This window comes from Orbicella faveolata, unplaced genomic scaffold (genome assembly GCF_042242905.1).
Source record: "Orbicella faveolata isolate gen_17 unplaced genomic scaffold, um_ofav_v1 contig_34, whole genome shotgun sequence".
Classification (NCBI taxonomy): Eukaryota; Metazoa; Cnidaria; class Anthozoa; order Scleractinia; family Merulinidae; genus Orbicella; species Orbicella faveolata.
Genome location: NW_028301563.1, coordinates 33022501 through 33039218, shown reverse-complemented (window position 1 = coordinate 33039218; position 16718 = coordinate 33022501). Strand labels below are relative to the sequence as shown.

Genomic DNA, 16718 nt, shown 5'->3' with positions numbered 1-16718 from the left:
CGTCACGCATTTTAATTCAATTCTTTGACATTTTTCTTGCTAGAGTGATTTTATTTAACCCGTGAAATATAGCTAATATTTAGTTCAAAAAGTCAAAATGAACGCAAGAAAACTAGGAAATTATAATCTAATAGTATGATCTAATTTTGTAGCAACTGTTTTACGGGTTAAGTAAAATCACTTTGAGATTGACACCCTGAAAAGATATTGAAGCGTTCCAAAATTGATCCGAAATCCTCTTAGTATTATTGCAGCCCAAAGGATAACAGACACGCTGTGACAGAACAGTCTTTGACCTAAGAATGCCCATTTATGGACAGTTTTCTGAGAAAATATAAAAATAGTAGTCGCAGTTGCAGACAACAGTCTCCTGTGAAGTGGAAGAGATACATTTTGGGAGACATTACTTATTTTAAAAGCCAGAAATAGAGCACATATTTTCGAAGCTCAGTGAAAGAAAAGAAAGTACTTTATGACGTCGACTGCATAGTTTAAGGAGTTGTTTAGCTTACGAACACATGTAATTTTTAACTTGATTGAAACCTCGATAACAAAGTGACAAGGGATCGACTTACTAGAGAAATCATTTGCTCGCTGTAACGCGTGTTCAGCGATATGATAAAGCATAGACCGAACCAGAAGGCTTTTGATTATTATGTCTCAATTGAATTTTGAACTGTTATTAAATGGGTAAAGAGAATCTTCGAGCATTTCCCGGTAAGCTAAGGCAGTTCTTCTCACGACATCCTGCCGGGCGAACTGTTAAGCAGGCTATTTATATTTCTCCAAGATCTTTTGTAATAAGATCCGGTTGTTTTTCTTTACTGAATTTTCGTTGTCTTCTGTTCGTCATTGCTCGTGCTATAACCCCGCTTGGTGTCGATCGTTTTATTGTTGTTGTTGTTGTTTTTAAATCGACGGCAAGTAAGCTCTTACGAGCGGTTTCCTCCCGTGTAAGGCGACAGTGTCCAAAGTTTAGTGTCATGACGCCAAGAAAAGCCTTTTGTGGAAGTTGTTAACATCACTTTCATTTCTTAACGGCTTTAAATTTCTGACGCACGACGTCGAGAGCTAAACAAGTCAATTTGAAATCGTTGTTAAGTCGTAGGCAAGTTTTGATGCAAAATTTAAAATAAAATAAAGTTTTAAACTTTTACTTGCTATAAAAGTTAAGAACACTTGGTGATAAATTACATGGTCAACCGTCGCGCTACGATCGCTGAGATAGAATTGAGGTCTATCTCAGCGATTGTTGGTACAGTGATCACTCTGATCACCGTCTGAAGAGTTGTTTCCATATGTTGTACCGAAACAAGTTCAAGACTTCATTGCAAACTTTAAATACAACTACTACGATTTCCCTAAAGGCGGGTTTCACAGAGGCAGTTAGATACGACTACCATGATTTCCCCAAAGGCAGGTTTAGCAGAGGCAATTAGACTTTGACAATTCTCAAGAACAGTGATAAGAAAGATTTCTTTTCGCCTAGATAAGAACGAACACAAACACAAAACAACGCGTTATTTTCACCCTGCTCTATTTTATTGTTACAAGCTTTTATAACGGTGTGCCTGACACGTATTTATTTTCTACGCTAGCACTCTTAAAAGACAATTCATAATTACTACAAACAAAAAAAAACACAAAAAAAAATGCTTACTCTATTATACTTTCTCAATATCCTTTTTCTAAATCCTTTACTTGAATAAAATAAGAAATCAAAACCAGCTGGAATCCTGTAACTTGCAACTTATCCTGGTATGATGTTCGTGGAATTCAATCAATTGAAACTCAGCATCAAGATTCTCCTTCTTAAGGGATAATTTCACGGTTCAGCGCGTGTACAAGTTATAGCGTGACTATAAACTACTACCTTGTTCATTTTTTTTTACTGAGCCACATATAGTTCAGCAACTACAGACTATAATTTGTGAAACCAGAAAGACTGATGCCCAAATTTTATCAAGATGTCAGCGGATTTATCAAGCAAAACTTCGAATTCAGTTTAGTCAGTTAAACGTTAAATTTTTTCATTCGGCGGCTAAGGTCTTACTCTGGACACACACACACGTTATCTACTTTTATTCGATTGGTGGATAAACAATAAAGGTATTAATTAAACATAGAGTAAGAAATTCTAATGAGAAACATTACTGCTATCACCGTGTTACTGTGACTGAGGGGAAAGTCTGAAAGGAAATTCAGTTCTCGCAGAAGTCAGTAGCTCGGCTAACATTATAGCTTGTTATAACACGGAGCCATGAAACCATCCTTTAATGGCAATTACCAAACAAGTAAGCCCCTCAAAGTAAACTGTTTATCTTAGACTAAGGATACGTGACTACTCGATTTTGTACTAACCTATTGATTGAAATATCATCAGTGATATTGAAATTTTCTGATTATATTGCGCTTCTATAATTTACCAACAGTTTGTTTATACCCTTATATAATTGCAAAGGTTTAGTTGTTCTGTACAGGGTGTGTAAAACTAGGACTGCAAGCTCCGCGATTTCTTCAGGTAGTTTCATAGAAGACTTCGACTTCATCCGGCTGGAAGTTGTAACTACCTGCCAGGAATGATTGTGTGAAGGAGGATCCATAGCTGTAACCAGCTGGCGGGCTGTAGGTGTGTCCAAGGTTTGAGTTTGAGTTGGTGCTTGATGCAGCGTTGTTGGCAATGTAAATATCGTGTCCGCGTCCAAATGTTGGTCCATAGGAAGGACAGCTGGCGATGGAATGGCTTCTCTGATAACTAGACTTTCCTGTTTGATGTAGCTTTAGTGGCTGCCAACCAGGCTTGTTAACCAATGAGAAGAGAAAGGCTGCTGAATCGTAGTGATATGAACAACCGGAGCCTAATTTGAAATACACAATGGAAAAAGAAGTCCAACATTAATGATGTTTACTGACACTTTGGACAGTTTAGTAATGACGTATTACCGACAACGTTAATTTGATTGGCCCGCAAAATTTTACTATTATTCCTAGCTCGGCATTATTTCTTGTAGTGTTAATCTTAAGTTCTCCGGTTCCTTTATGTTAATTGTCTCCTAAGTTTTTAATAATTTCAATTCTGGGGTAAGCAAGCCCGGTGCGAGACTGGAAACAGCTGCCCCAGTTTCAGACTGAACATGATCTCCACGCCCTGTTTTATAAATTTCATAAAATTAATATCGAGCTTTAAAGCTGTCAGTTAGCCAGGAACACCACGCCATATAAAAATGCAAGTGTTTCTATCGGCCTGTTTATCTCGATGAGTTATCCAGAAAATTCTTAATATCATTGACTTATTTGCCTTTCTTTGGTATTAACCTTTTTTGTTTCCTTGCTTAATGATTCGAAGCGGTTGTACCGCTTCCTATAAAGTTCTTCCATCCCGATATCTCTCTAAAACCGTCACGAATCAGAAAAGAGGCACGTAAACACAGCAAGTAATACACCATGGAAGTAAGATAAGGCATTTTGTTAATAATTTTCTCTAGCACTTAACTATCCCACATCATATTGTAAATATTTCTTTTTTTAATTCTTTTTAAAACTCTTTTCCCATATTTCTCCGTGACCGCTACTGCGAAATATAATCATGGCTGACTCACAGCTTGCGCTTGGGTTGTCTGTGATAAGATGAAATTGATCATGTCACTTACCCCACGAGAGACTTGTGTATCCTCCAAAAATATATTTTCCAACACGGATGATTGTGACAGTTGGACCTTTGCCGTCACAGTTTGAATGGAAGGTATAGGAAGACCAGCCATTTACAGTTGCCCGGTAACAGCGATTCCAGTAAGAGGATTGGCGAGTCACAGGCTTCAACCATTTATCCAGCCATGTCAAAAAATTCTGGCTGTTTCCCACAATCCTGGAATATTTAAGACCCGCTGCAAAAATAACGTATAAGAACGTTCTTTGGATCAACTTTGTACTTAGCACTTGTTTTGGTGGACTATGTTGAAAGTTGGTTTTGCTAAGAATAAATAACACTGCCATCTTCACCAGTTATAAGATGACCATCATTGCTTGGACCCTAAATGTGACGCTAACTAAACTGGATGCACTGTTTTTTCGGGAAGATAAATTATATGTGGTGGTTATATTCCACCGTGCAACTTCATTTTTTTTTTTTTCCTGGAATATCTCGTTTTAAATTTTGGGTCGCAGTGATCAATACTCTTAATAGATGATTTAAAATCCTGAACAGGAAAATATTCGTATGATATTTATCAGAAAAACGTAGTATCATTACCAATGCTCAGCGCCGACGTCAAAATTCTCAATGGAAAAACCAGCGGCAGATAAAGTCACGAAATTTGACAGCTTTTTTTAAATATTGAAATTTTGAAAGAAAAGCCTTTAATGGTTAAAGTCCACGTAGGCGGTTTCAGCTCCACACCCCACCCCTGTCCTTTCTAAGTGTGGTTATGTTAATGTCAAAGCGTGTCTGTAGTAGCGAGGAGATAGCAAACAACATTACTGAGTCGTGTCCTTTTTTTTATTTCCAACAATAACAGTCCTTGCAATATGGCAAACTGATCAAAGATGGAAAGGAGAATTCTGATTGGTCGCTGAACGGTCCGAGGGTTACACTACTGACCGCTAAGATGCACCATTCACGAAGTAGTTTTGGCGAATTGCTTTTGCTCGAAGCATTTCACAGTAGAAAGGTGTTTGTAATTAAGACAAATTCTCACGGTTTTTGTTTGTTTTAATTTTTGACATCATATCTGTTGGACAACTTGAGCTTAATTCTAACTTCTTCAGCCTGAATTGAAGCACAATTAGCATGAAATACTCACCTGGCGCAGAGTACTTGCAAGTTTTCCCATCTCCTGTGTAAGGTTGGTTACACGTACATGTGTAGGATCCTACGGTGTTTGTACATGTAGCTAAACGGTGGCAGTCGTGTGCGCCGCTGACGCACTCATCGATGACTGGCGTAATGAGAAACACGGCAAAGTTAGTAAACAAACATAAATTATGTTCTACATGTTCATCAAAAAGCACTTTTTGTTCTCAAGTAAGGACTTGTAGTTGGCATTGATATTAGTACTTTATGATAAATTTGATAGTACGTGTAAACTCATTTCGCTATGTTGTTGTTATTTTGCATTTCTTGTTAAGTGAAAATAACTTACCAGTACAATTTTTGCCATCGCCTGAATATCCAAGTTTACATCCGCAAGTGTAAGATCCACGAGTATTGTTACAAACAGCATTCACATCACAGCTATGAGAGTTTGAAGAGCACTCGTCTATGTCTGAAACAAGATTAAAGGAGTAAATATGGGTAAACGTTGAGTTATCGTTAACGTTAGTCTGACCATTTCACCAAAGAAGCAAACAGCTTGAGGACAGTCCGTCGAAAGTTTACGGTAAGCACAGTATCTTTTAATGAACATGATAGATTTCTTTTACTTTCCACACTCTCTGACTGATGCTCTGCTTTTAAACAATTTATATTACCCAGGTTCTAAGCCACTGGCGTCGGCTTCGAAATTGTTAAAAAAATATAGTTATTACGGGCTTGAACTTTTCTCCAGCACTATTCTCATTGCACAAGAGCGGTTGGTTACAGTTTTTTCTTAACCCGTCAATGCAGGACAAATTTCATAGTTGTTGAAAATAAATTGTGTGTCATTACCTTTAGCATCCACATCAAATGTATTTATGTCTAGTTTTTTAAGCTAGGGGGGAGGGGAAGAAGTTGTTTGTTTGTTTGTTTCTTACCATTACAAGTTTTTCCGTCTCCGGTATATCCAGCTCTACACTTACAGGAATATGAGCCCACGGTATTCACACAATCTGCATTCACGTCACAGTTATGAGTGTTGGTAATGCACTCCTCCAGGTCTGCAAAAATTACATTTGAAAACAAAATTGAAATAGATATAACATAAATAACATTAAACGAATTATTTTGAGAATTAACCATAGATCCGGTTTGAGTACGCAAGATGATCCTAGCTAAAGTTTGGCGACTCTACAATATTTTCATTAGTAGAGATTTATCACCTGTAAAACAAGTAAAGTTGAAGCAGTTATCGCATGGCACGTCATTCCAAGTATATCCATGCCTCACGCCAAGAGTGTGCACACAGTCTTCATTGTTCCAGTTGTTTGGTTGCTTTGGAGCCCAGAACCTAAAACTGCTAATTTCTCTATTTGTCCACACAAAAGAACCTTCAACACTGCGGTCATTCAGCCCTATCCACGATCTATCGCCAGCATGACGGTGCTGAATAAATACGTTTTCCTCCTGGTTGTGTACTGTAACCAGATCAGAGTTCATCTCAGAACAGTTTGACTCAGCAGTCAACCATGTGGCGCATGCGGGGCTTGAAAAGTAGCAATAACCGCCAAAGTAAGTCCATCCTGGCTGGCAAATGTCTGTAGATGCAAACAAAAATAAATCAATAAAAAGTAAGAGAAATCATTAAGAATGCCTTGAGTGTTTTTAAAGGAAATAGTTGCTTGTCATGTTTCTGAGAAACCTCTACATGTTTTGGCACTTTTCTCCTGACTGAAACATTGGACTTCGTTTGTTATGAAATTAACTTCTGATCATCAAACTAGAAAAAAATTAGGCTGATACGATCTTATTTTTAAAGGGGCACAGTCACAGTATCTTGAGTTATTTTTGGCCACGTAAAAAATTATCATTAAATTGAAAGAGACCTGAAAATCATCGTATACTAAGATACAGGCTTCAAAGAGGTAATAATAAACAATCAAGGAACAAGGATGGCTAGAATGGAGGTTAACACGGATTACAAACGACGGATTTGAAATATTTAACCTAAACTTTTCAACATGGGCAAACTGTGACGTAGCTCCTTTAAAAAGCGTAGGAGATAGAAGTTAATAAAATATGAATATCAAAAAAGCTAAACTACCGATCTAGAGAATAGTAAAATTAAAAATGAATTATTTTGTCCGTACCTGAAAGGACAGCGTATGAGATAGACAGTGGATCATACTTTGTGTCATACAACTCTTTTAAACAAACTCGCACATCGGTTGTATTGATGTACTGCAAAAAAAGAACAAATATAATCAGTGGTCTTCTAGACTTTTAGTCCAAAAGATAATTTTCACTTCGCTTCCGGTAATATTCTGAATATTATTTACTCACCGGGAGAAAAAGCAAACTCATAACCCCTTGGGTTTTTGTTCTGGTAAGACATATCAATATCATATTATTTGCCTGTAGTAGATATTCCTCAACTTGCCGTACAACATGAAATTAATGTTTTGTCGATTATGACTTCAGCCGTCTTGGAGACGCCATCTTGGATTTTACGATTTTCCCGGCATTCAATTTGATGGAAAATAATGGCTGTAAAAAGGTACGATACTAATTCTGTATCGACGTTTAAGAAAATTCAAAGAAACTAAGAACTCTGTCAAATAGATGAGATTTGGTTCGACTGGCTTGTCAAAAATGCAGTTTCTATGGAAATGCCTAAAGAAGTAAAGAAACAGAATTACCTCCACCCAAGCAGTTATTCCATTGTGTACTGGTTGTCGATTTCCACCGCTAGATGAATGGTTCGCCGAAACAAACACATTCGGGGTGCTGTTGTACTTTTCAGTGAAGCGGATATCCTAAAGAAAAACTCTCATTAAGTAAGCGGAGTGTAATCCAACTTTGACCACTAGCTTTAACCACCACCAAACCGGAATTTTGTAATAACCTACTGAGTCAGTTTTGTTTAAATTGACGTTGTTTTGTAGGATCTGTACACTAACTCTTGAAATTTTTAAAAAAGTATACGTAATTCTGGGCAAACTCTCTAGTAAAAAAAAAAAAGATACCAACCTTACAATAGGCATTGTTGTAATCTGCACGTGGATGTTGGGCGTTAGCAAAATAGACTGAACTGTGTTCTGTAAAAAGAGGCTTGTGGAGAGAAGAAAACGCCAACCATTTCTAAAAGAGAAAAATAAATAAATGTTAACGAGACAATTAACCATAAGAAAAGGTCTAAGTCAAGATTATATTTTTTCTTGATGTATGATATGCCGATGTTAAAGTATGCTAGAGAATTAGCTGCCAATGCTAAAGACCAGTGTTAAGAGGCTAAAGTAAGTGATAAGCACCTATTAGTTCCTTATGCTTGGTACGTAAAAAAGGTGTGGACACTTACAGTATAAACATCGTCGTGAGATCCTGCGTAGTTCTGAAGCTCTCTCAAACAAACTTTAAACGAGGATTGCGTGACGTCTTCAATCCACACACTGGCAGCGTCACGCTTGAGTCCTAAACGATAGTGCGCAGCAGTAACAAACACTGAAGGTATCACTGAAAACCTCCCCTGCATAGAAGAAAACACACAAGCTGTTACTGTTGATGTTACTCGTGCTACTACTGTTGTTATTGTTGCCTTACTGCTGTTTAACATTAGCGAAGATTTTGAAATCTAGGGATGGCTAATGCTTTCATGGTTGAGTGATACGTGACATTTTAGCTCCATTGATCCAAAGGAAATCATATTATATTGAACTAACTCCGATGACTGTAAGCTATTCGAATTTATTCTTCGTGAACTTGAGTTGTAAACTGAAACTAGAAAGTACCTACCGATGGAAAATTGACAGATTTACAAGTCGTTCCAGTCCACCATTGTGATATCCGTACTTCCCCGGCAACACCACCCACTGGAGCCCCTTGGTACGCCATCCAATCAACTGTCACGTTAGCTTTTGATTTCCGCTCATTGTAGCCTGCCGCCATCACACATGCAGTGAATCGATCATAACTGACATTTTCGACCCACGACACAGCGGCATCATGTACATATGACTTGTCACTGGTGTCAATATGATTGACAGTGATCTGAACTTCAAGTGGTTTGTCAGGATAAAACATATAAGGCTTGAGGCGAATTACTTCACAGTGAGAATATCCCAGTGAAGGAATGTGTGGCATGTGACGGCGACCTCGCTGGAAAGGAAATCCTTCAAGAAAATAACAGTACAAAACACAAATCAGTACAAAAAAAATTTTAATTAACTTCCCAGGTTTTTTCATCGTAATCATCATCATCTTCTTCGACATCGTCAGAAATTTCAGAGTAAAACAATTTCTAACCTTCACAACTACCAGGGTGTTGCACAGAGAAATTCAGTCGCTGAATGCACATTTCCTGTCGAAACAAGCACTCATTGTCATATGTTGTGCCATTTGATGAGCAGACTGGTTCTTGGTAGGATGGACAACTGTCAACAACAACGCAACGAGCATCATTTGGTCCAAACGCTTTACACAGGCAGTGATAATGACATGTCACGTCTATGCAAGGATCCAAGTCTGGCAAGACATATAAACAATTGTCACGAAACGATCTGATGTTGTTTTAGTACACACTTGCTTGATAGTTATACACACTTCTGCCCTCCCACTATGGGTTTGCAAGCTTTTACAAAGATAACTCCAATGAGCAACATTGAAGAGGGAAAAAATGCATACAGGAAAGAGAATGCTAAATATACCAAGTGTTTTTTCTATCTCCAGATGGAATCTTTTTGCCTACCTCCAGTGACAATGTAGTCGACAGTGATAACATCTTTATTGTTGGAGTCGCTGTTGTAATTCTTCACACACACTTGTGCGTCAGTTGTAGATGTATACTGAATAAAATCAAAGATGAGTTAAACCCGGCCTGGTTCAAGTTGCTATACCGCCCGATTAGTTTTAAAGAACTCATATAAACGAAAGTTACAGTGAAACTAAAAGTTACTGAAATCGCTTTGAAACGGCCCCAAAGTAGCATAGAAACACAAGTAACAAACAGAAGAGTTAAACTAATTGTTTTTATTGTTTCTATATCTCGAGCTGTTATATGTATATGTTCCCATACAAACTGTTATATTTACGTTGTTACGCAATGTCATATAAAGTTCATGGGTCCCGAGGAACTTGGGATATTTGTGTCATTACCTGAGTGTTTGCGGAAATCACACAAAGATCACAACAGGTATTCCTTACCTCAACCCAAGTGGTGACAGCGTTACAACGTGACCCAGAAAGGTTCGCATTGTTGTTGTTGTCAGTGCGTTTTGGCGTCACTAACACAACAGGACGAGCATAAAATGGTTTTGTGAAGTTCACTGTCTACAATGTAAAAGAAAAAAATAATTTAATATCGACTGTATTTCCGCGAGTCTCTTGTAGAGGTAAGGTTGATAAATAATTCGTATTGGTATTTATAATACGCTGATTCTAATGTTTAGATTTGAAATCAAAGCGGGTTTGATATGAACAGGGCCGACCTGCACCGTTTTCAAGGGTCTTCATGATTGGCCAAACGAAACAATAGGTATACACCACAAACAATGCCCCTAGCCCTAGAACCAAAGAGGTGCAGATTAACAAGAACGAGTCAAAATAGAAGTTTTAAAGAGGTACAGGTCATCTGTTTGAACAAGAGGAAAGGTATGTTTGATCAATTGATCACCGAAAATGAAATTGGGTCTCAGAAACTATTTATGACAGATTTTGTGGGCCCACAGCTCAAATAATTCCCCGTTTAACAGTCAATTTTAACTTCCTCCATTGTTATGAAAGCATTGCTGTTGTTCAGTTGCCCTTTTTGATGCCCTATTATAAAGAGGATTTAGATAAGAAACAATAATGCCGCGGGCCGGCAATAATTATTCTTACTTGACAGAAAGCGTAGTTATCCTGATCAGATGGTGAGTTTGTATTGGTAAACACGAGACTGTCGGTTATGGTAAAATTGTCAACACTCAGATTTGTAAACGCCATCCAATTCTGCAGAAGAAATAAAAGATATTGTAGTTAAAACCTGTCAATTATTAAAGAAACAAAAACATGCACAATTAAGGACTGTTTTAACCAACGTACAAGAGTACATGAAATTATCGGCAAGATACGCAAACCCAGTAAGATGTTGATAATTAGCCTTTTTTCAGGAAAAAATCTATAAAAGAAGCAACTCTCCTTGTGTTTGCATTCAGCTTCTTCCAGTCAACGGTTTCTACCACATGATTTCTACAAGTAGCTAGAGGTTTATCAAAGAGCTACCAAAAGCATATTTTTTTTGTATTATTTTCTTTTGAAAGCCAACGATTGATGTTTTATGCTGGTACAAAAAAGACTCATCTTGAACAGCTTGAAAATGGAAGACGATCGGGCACGTCACATGGGAAGTTGACCTCTGATATATTTGGTAACATCGTAACGCATGTAAACATTTCAGAATGATGCTCTTTAGTCAGGGGTCATCATGATTTTCATTCAACTTTGATGAAGTGCATATCTTTGGCAGAGTCCAACTCATTAGACTGACGAGTGACAGAAAACGAAATTTAAATTTACTCACTATCTTTATGCCTTTATGGGGTCCATCGAAAATCTTTGCTTCTCTGAGACAAATTTTGAAATTGTCCACGCGCAACTCCTCCACCCACACGGCCATGGCATCTTGAGGTCTCTTGGGAACTTGGTGACTAGCAGTTACAAATATGGTTGGTGGAGTCGAAAACCGCTGAAATGAAATAATCAGAGAAGTTAAGATTAGTAAATTAAGCGAGTGAGTGGGTGAATGACCGAATGAACAGATCAGGGAAAAGAAAATGACCGATAATGGGAGAATGAGTTAATACTTGCTTGAGACCTCCAAGGTTCTTCAACTTACAGACATTTTGAGACTGCAACATATCTTTTGAAAATCTGACGGAACGTTTAAGATGGTAAAAATACAAAATGCCTCAAATAAGAAATTAATATTCAAAGGTGAGTCACGCAACCCGCTACACGCTGCAGAAAGTGTAAATGTTTTCACAATGAGAGCCCGCCGATGATATTTTAATTATTCAAAGGAGAAAAATACGCTTAAGTCCAAAAACCACTAATCAGCTTATTGTTAATCGGTTTTGATCTTTTGCATTAGGAACATTTGTGTTTAATAAGGAAAAACAATCTTTGTAGTCAGTCTCAATTGATAAGTCCTTCTTAATTTTAACAAATTTCAACAAAGTAACATCAAGTTTTGCGATTGCATTGAAACAGTTTTCTGTTTAGGCTTAGCCTTATGTTGCTTGGCAACTTTTGAATTACAATTTTTTTACTTGAGGCAAGCTCTCATCAAGAGAGGCGACTCTTTAGTGTGTTTCTTCAGTTATTGAGAAATATCCCGAATTTAGATATTTATCCCCTGACGCTATTTGTTTCCAATACTTTCTGCTGAGCTATCACGCTATATTTTAATGGTCAGCGTTTGCACAAGTCACGTTTGAAAAGGGCAGATGATTGACAAGTTTCAGTAAAGAAGATTGATTACCTGACTCGTGATTTCCACGTTAAATTTTACGCGAGGAACCGATATCGCACAAATCGTGAAGTGAAACCAGAAAGCATTGACTGGTATTCAACAACGTTGAGCAAACAGTTTTAAGTAAGAACTATTTTACACTCAAATTAAAATTTCAATACCAGCCAAATTTTCAGTGTTCAAGTTCTTCGAAATAACATCGAGTCAAGAATATAAAGTCGAAATGTATTTCTCGTAGCAGAAAAGCTTACCGATCGTGAACTGCCGTTGTACCAGATTGGAAGTTGATAGAAATGTTAACTGGGGAGTTGTTAAACGATGCCCCAGTTAAGAAGTAGCACTAAATGCAAACCCAGCCAGCTTGTTTGACATCCTTCGTCGTTTTTCCAGACGCTGTAACTTGCAGTTGAATCTGGGTTAGCGTGACCTTTCAGCTCCGAGATTTTAAGCGGATGAAAGTCGTCGCGTAGGCTTTGAGTATGGCTGTTTTACGGCCGCTTGAGTTTGTGAATTTGCCATCCAGGGACGGGGTTGAGGCGATGTCCTTCGTCTACTTTTCAAGTGTATTTCGGCCGAGAGGAACCGTCTTATACAAGATATTTGATGATGGTTTCTTAACTGGAACACTGTGACCCTTATGGGATGGCCTACATACTCAAAATGAATGCTGTACTGTAGCTGTGCTTTTCTTAGTAGTTGGTGAAGTAATGTTCGTCTTGAAAGCTGCCATTTCGTCTTCTACATATGTCACAATTGGCACTGAAGCTGCTTCGGCTGCTGAACTTTGCCTTGCGGATTTCCTTCGTTGGATTCGGCCATTTTCTTGTCCAAGCCGTTATGATTTTGTCGTTTTCTGGTACTCAGAATCGTAAGCGGCTTCTTATATCTCTCTAAAAAGTTGTACTTCAGTTCAAAGCAGGGAGAAACTTCATTTTCACTTTGAAAAAGACTTGTGCTTTTTTCTAGCTCCGTAGGTTGCGGCAATGATTTTGCAACACGATTAAAAGGTCACTTTTGCTTTTTTGTTTTTTCTTTTTCTGTCGCAACAGTGAACAATCACGCAAACTCTCGTTTTTAGGGCCTGTTTTTAGAGTCGTAATTTCACGCTAAATACCTCGCCTTGGTAACCAAGACCGGCGCTTTTGATGCTTTAGATAACCTCGTTACATAAAGTAAAGCTCTTTTCCGCACTAATTCCTTTCAAAAATATTAGCAACTTTTTGACAAATTTAGCACACAAAAAAGACTGGCAAACCGTTTTAGGCAGTTTCTGCCAATATCTGGCAACTTTTTGGCATTTCCTTGTTTGTCTTTTTTGCATTTTTGAGGAATTTCTGAGTGGATGGCTAGGTTTAATTCTTTGATCTACAATTTCTACGCACTAGTTCTTCATCTTTTGTCATACTGATTAGATTAATTCGTATACTGCAATCATCATTTTTTAGGGTTAACTGACGATATTAATATTTTGTTTTTGTATTTTTTCTTTCTAACATCCACATCCACAATCGGGGCTCCCTTTTTCATGAACTTTTTATATATCTCTTTACTTTCTAAACCACTTAACAAAACAAATTCTAACCTGCTGAAAATCGATCCTCTTGCATTCCGTTCCAGTTGTCCAAGAGTTTAAGGATGCGGTGCCAGTTTGAGATCCATGGGGTTTCGTTTCAAACGCAAGATAGTTTACCTCAATGGACTTATTTGAACCGTTAGCAAATTCTAGAACACAGGCTGTAAATTCACTCGCTTTAACATCTTCTACCCAGACTGCAGCGCCGTTCCGAGGGGTTTGGCTCTTCACGGTATGGCCAACTGAGGCAAGAACCGTTACTTGCTGTCCGCCGTAAAATGGCGTTTGGAAGTATATCTTCTTACAACCGAACAGCCCTGGTGAGCTTGTTGTGACGTTTTCTTTTCCGGCCTTGAATCCGAGTGCTGTAAAGGAATAAAAAAAACTTTTTTCTTCAAAATGATCGCACTTACAAAGTTTTAACTGAATGCGCAGCCGATATCCTAGGAATGGACATGTTGATTGCTTTAGGAAGAGATTTAATTCTCAATTTCCTTGATCTGTGCGCCCCTCCCCCATCTTTCAGTTCGCTTCTTCTCTGATCAACAAGACATAAAAACGCCTGAGCTTGCCGTGAGAAGTTGAATTAAGGTTTACATTCAGAGAATGCAACTGAGAGTAGATACCATACCTTCAGTGGCTGGAGCGCCCAGGCAAACCAACAAAAAAATGAGAAAGAAGTGCATCGCGTATTGGTGCTCAGACGACATCTTGCTCCGACTGAAAGGGAACTTCACTCTCATGCGCATTATAATCATCACAAGGGCAATGCGTGACTGAAATGTACCTGTTAAGACATGTCGAATTATAGGATATTAACAAATTTTAAACAGCACGTTCACAAAAATGAGTTATCTTGGGGGTGCCGCATATAAGTGACGAGGTTTAGGATGACAGGCAGAAGGAAAATGACTAGCGCAAAAAAATATGACGGATTCCTTAGAAATTGACGATACTTCTCCTATCAGAGGAACGTATTTTATTTCCATCAATTTACAATACAAGAATTGTTTTAAATAACACTAAATTGATCATTATCGCTGTTGCTTTGTGAATGAAAACTACCGACCCCACCCCATGTCCCCTCTCCCCAGTCCCCCGCAGCGCCCCCGTATTCTCCACAACAAACCAAACTTGTTAAGTTAACTAAATTTTCCAGTTTGAACTTTACACATTTCAATTTTGATCGATTAATGTTCGGTTTTCGCTTTCCTAATTTATGCCTTGTAGCGAATTTTCAGTTCATTTCAATTTTGAATTTTTTCATGCCAATTGAATTTCAACCCAATTACAGAGGAGATTATATCTGATTTTTTTTATTTATACGGTTATCAGTCTCAAAGAGGAAAACTCATAAAGTAACTTGGGATTTGAAAGTTTCGAAGGCGTTCTTTTCCATCATATTCTTGTATAGATGAAAATATCATTTAAAAGGGTCATAAGTTATTTTCGTCAGAGCCGTCATTTGTTTTGCTGTGTTAAGACTCGCTTGTTGTTCTTCCTGTTCTTAGACCTTCTTAAGTTCTTCGGTTATTCTTTCTTATTGTTTGAAGACACGCCAGGTCACTACATTAGGAGATAGGCCTCAATTGGTTGACGTATTGTTTTGGTTAATTTGATCATTTGCCAGTTTGTTCATTTTATGTTTTTTTTTTTTTTTTGATTTTGACGGAGTCTCGTTTCTTTAGATCGAAGCTAATGGCGGAATTTGCCATTACCTTCCTCTGACGCATTTTGTATTTTTCATTTATTGAAAGCCTCTTGTGTAAAATCTAGTTTCAACTCTGCTGGAAATGTGGACTTCACTTGATATATATGGAATCGAACTTTCCGTAAGTGGTGACCTTCAGTCGAGCCACTAAACAATTGAGCTGTAACGAGAGCTGTCAGCTTACACAAGGTTAAAGATTCAGTGTTTGTACGTATCTGAGAAAATCACGATGTGTCTACTTACGGGTTATGGTATGCAATGAGATTCGACTGGGTTGAGTTGTTGTTATCTTAGCTTATTGTACTTTGGTGATGCACTATGTACTCGCGTGGACAACCAAACATAATCAGGTGTTTTTTTGCGGCTGGAGAGGCTTTGCGGAAGTGTTCCAGGGGAGTTTAACAGAACGGTTTTCTATTTCCTTGTTTCTCGGCTGTTGTATAGTTACTCAGTTCGAGAATAACTAAATTCATTCTGTAAGTGTCGGGTGGTTTTTGTTTCTTTGTGCACGTGGAAGTTCTTTAAATTTTGTAACAGTAAGGAAGCGTGCCATGAGCGCTCGCCTCTTTAATCTGCTTTTTTCCCTTTTGTTTTTATGGTAACGCATTTTAATCATTCTGTAAAATTTTTCCGCAGGAGGGTGATTTTATTTAACCCATGAAACAACATGTACTGTAGCAGTAAGTCAAAAAAAGTCATAACTAATAAAAGAAAACCATGAAATTGGTATTCAATAGCATCTAATTGTGCAACAACTATTCCACAGGTTAGGTAAAATCACTCTGAGATTGACACCTTATTGATCCTGAATACACTTAGTATTATTACGGCTGAGAGAATAACAGACACGCTGTGACAGAACAGTCTTTGAACAACAGTCTTCTGTGAAGTGGTAGAGATACATTTTTTCAGCCCATGTCCCCTCTGCCCAGTCCTCCGCGGTGCCCACGTATACTTCAAAAGAAACCAAAATTAAGTTTATCAAATTTTCCAGTTTAAACTTTACACATTTCAATTCTGATCGATTAACGTTCTTAGTTTCGCTTTTCCAATTTACGCTTTGTAGCAAATTTTCAGTTCATTTCTGTTTTGAATTGTTTTCATGCCAATTTAATTTCAACCCAGTTTTAGAGGA

The 16718-nt window shown here is 37.9% G+C and overlaps 1 protein-coding gene across 1 annotated transcript; it reads right to left on the bottom strand.

Annotated features, from left to right (window-relative positions):
* Positions 1–1520: 1520 nt before the first annotated feature.
* LOC149105846 (uncharacterized) lies at positions 1521–14630 on the bottom strand. The gene is made up of 18 exons (XM_089271522.1): positions 14504–14630; positions 13882–14237; positions 11349–11513; positions 10667–10777; positions 9992–10117; positions 9537–9633; positions 9095–9313; positions 8585–8961; positions 8151–8318; positions 7823–7933; positions 7492–7608; positions 6943–7033; positions 6016–6390; positions 5731–5853; positions 5139–5261; positions 4800–4934; positions 3651–3884; positions 1521–2858 (listed from the first exon to the last, which is right to left on the bottom strand). The coding sequence occupies exons 1-18, from the start codon at positions 14628–14630 to the stop codon at positions 2518–2520; spliced, it is 3396 nt and encodes a 1131-aa protein (XP_089127648.1). The 3' UTR covers positions 1521–2517.
* Positions 14631–16718: the final 2088 nt, after the last annotated feature.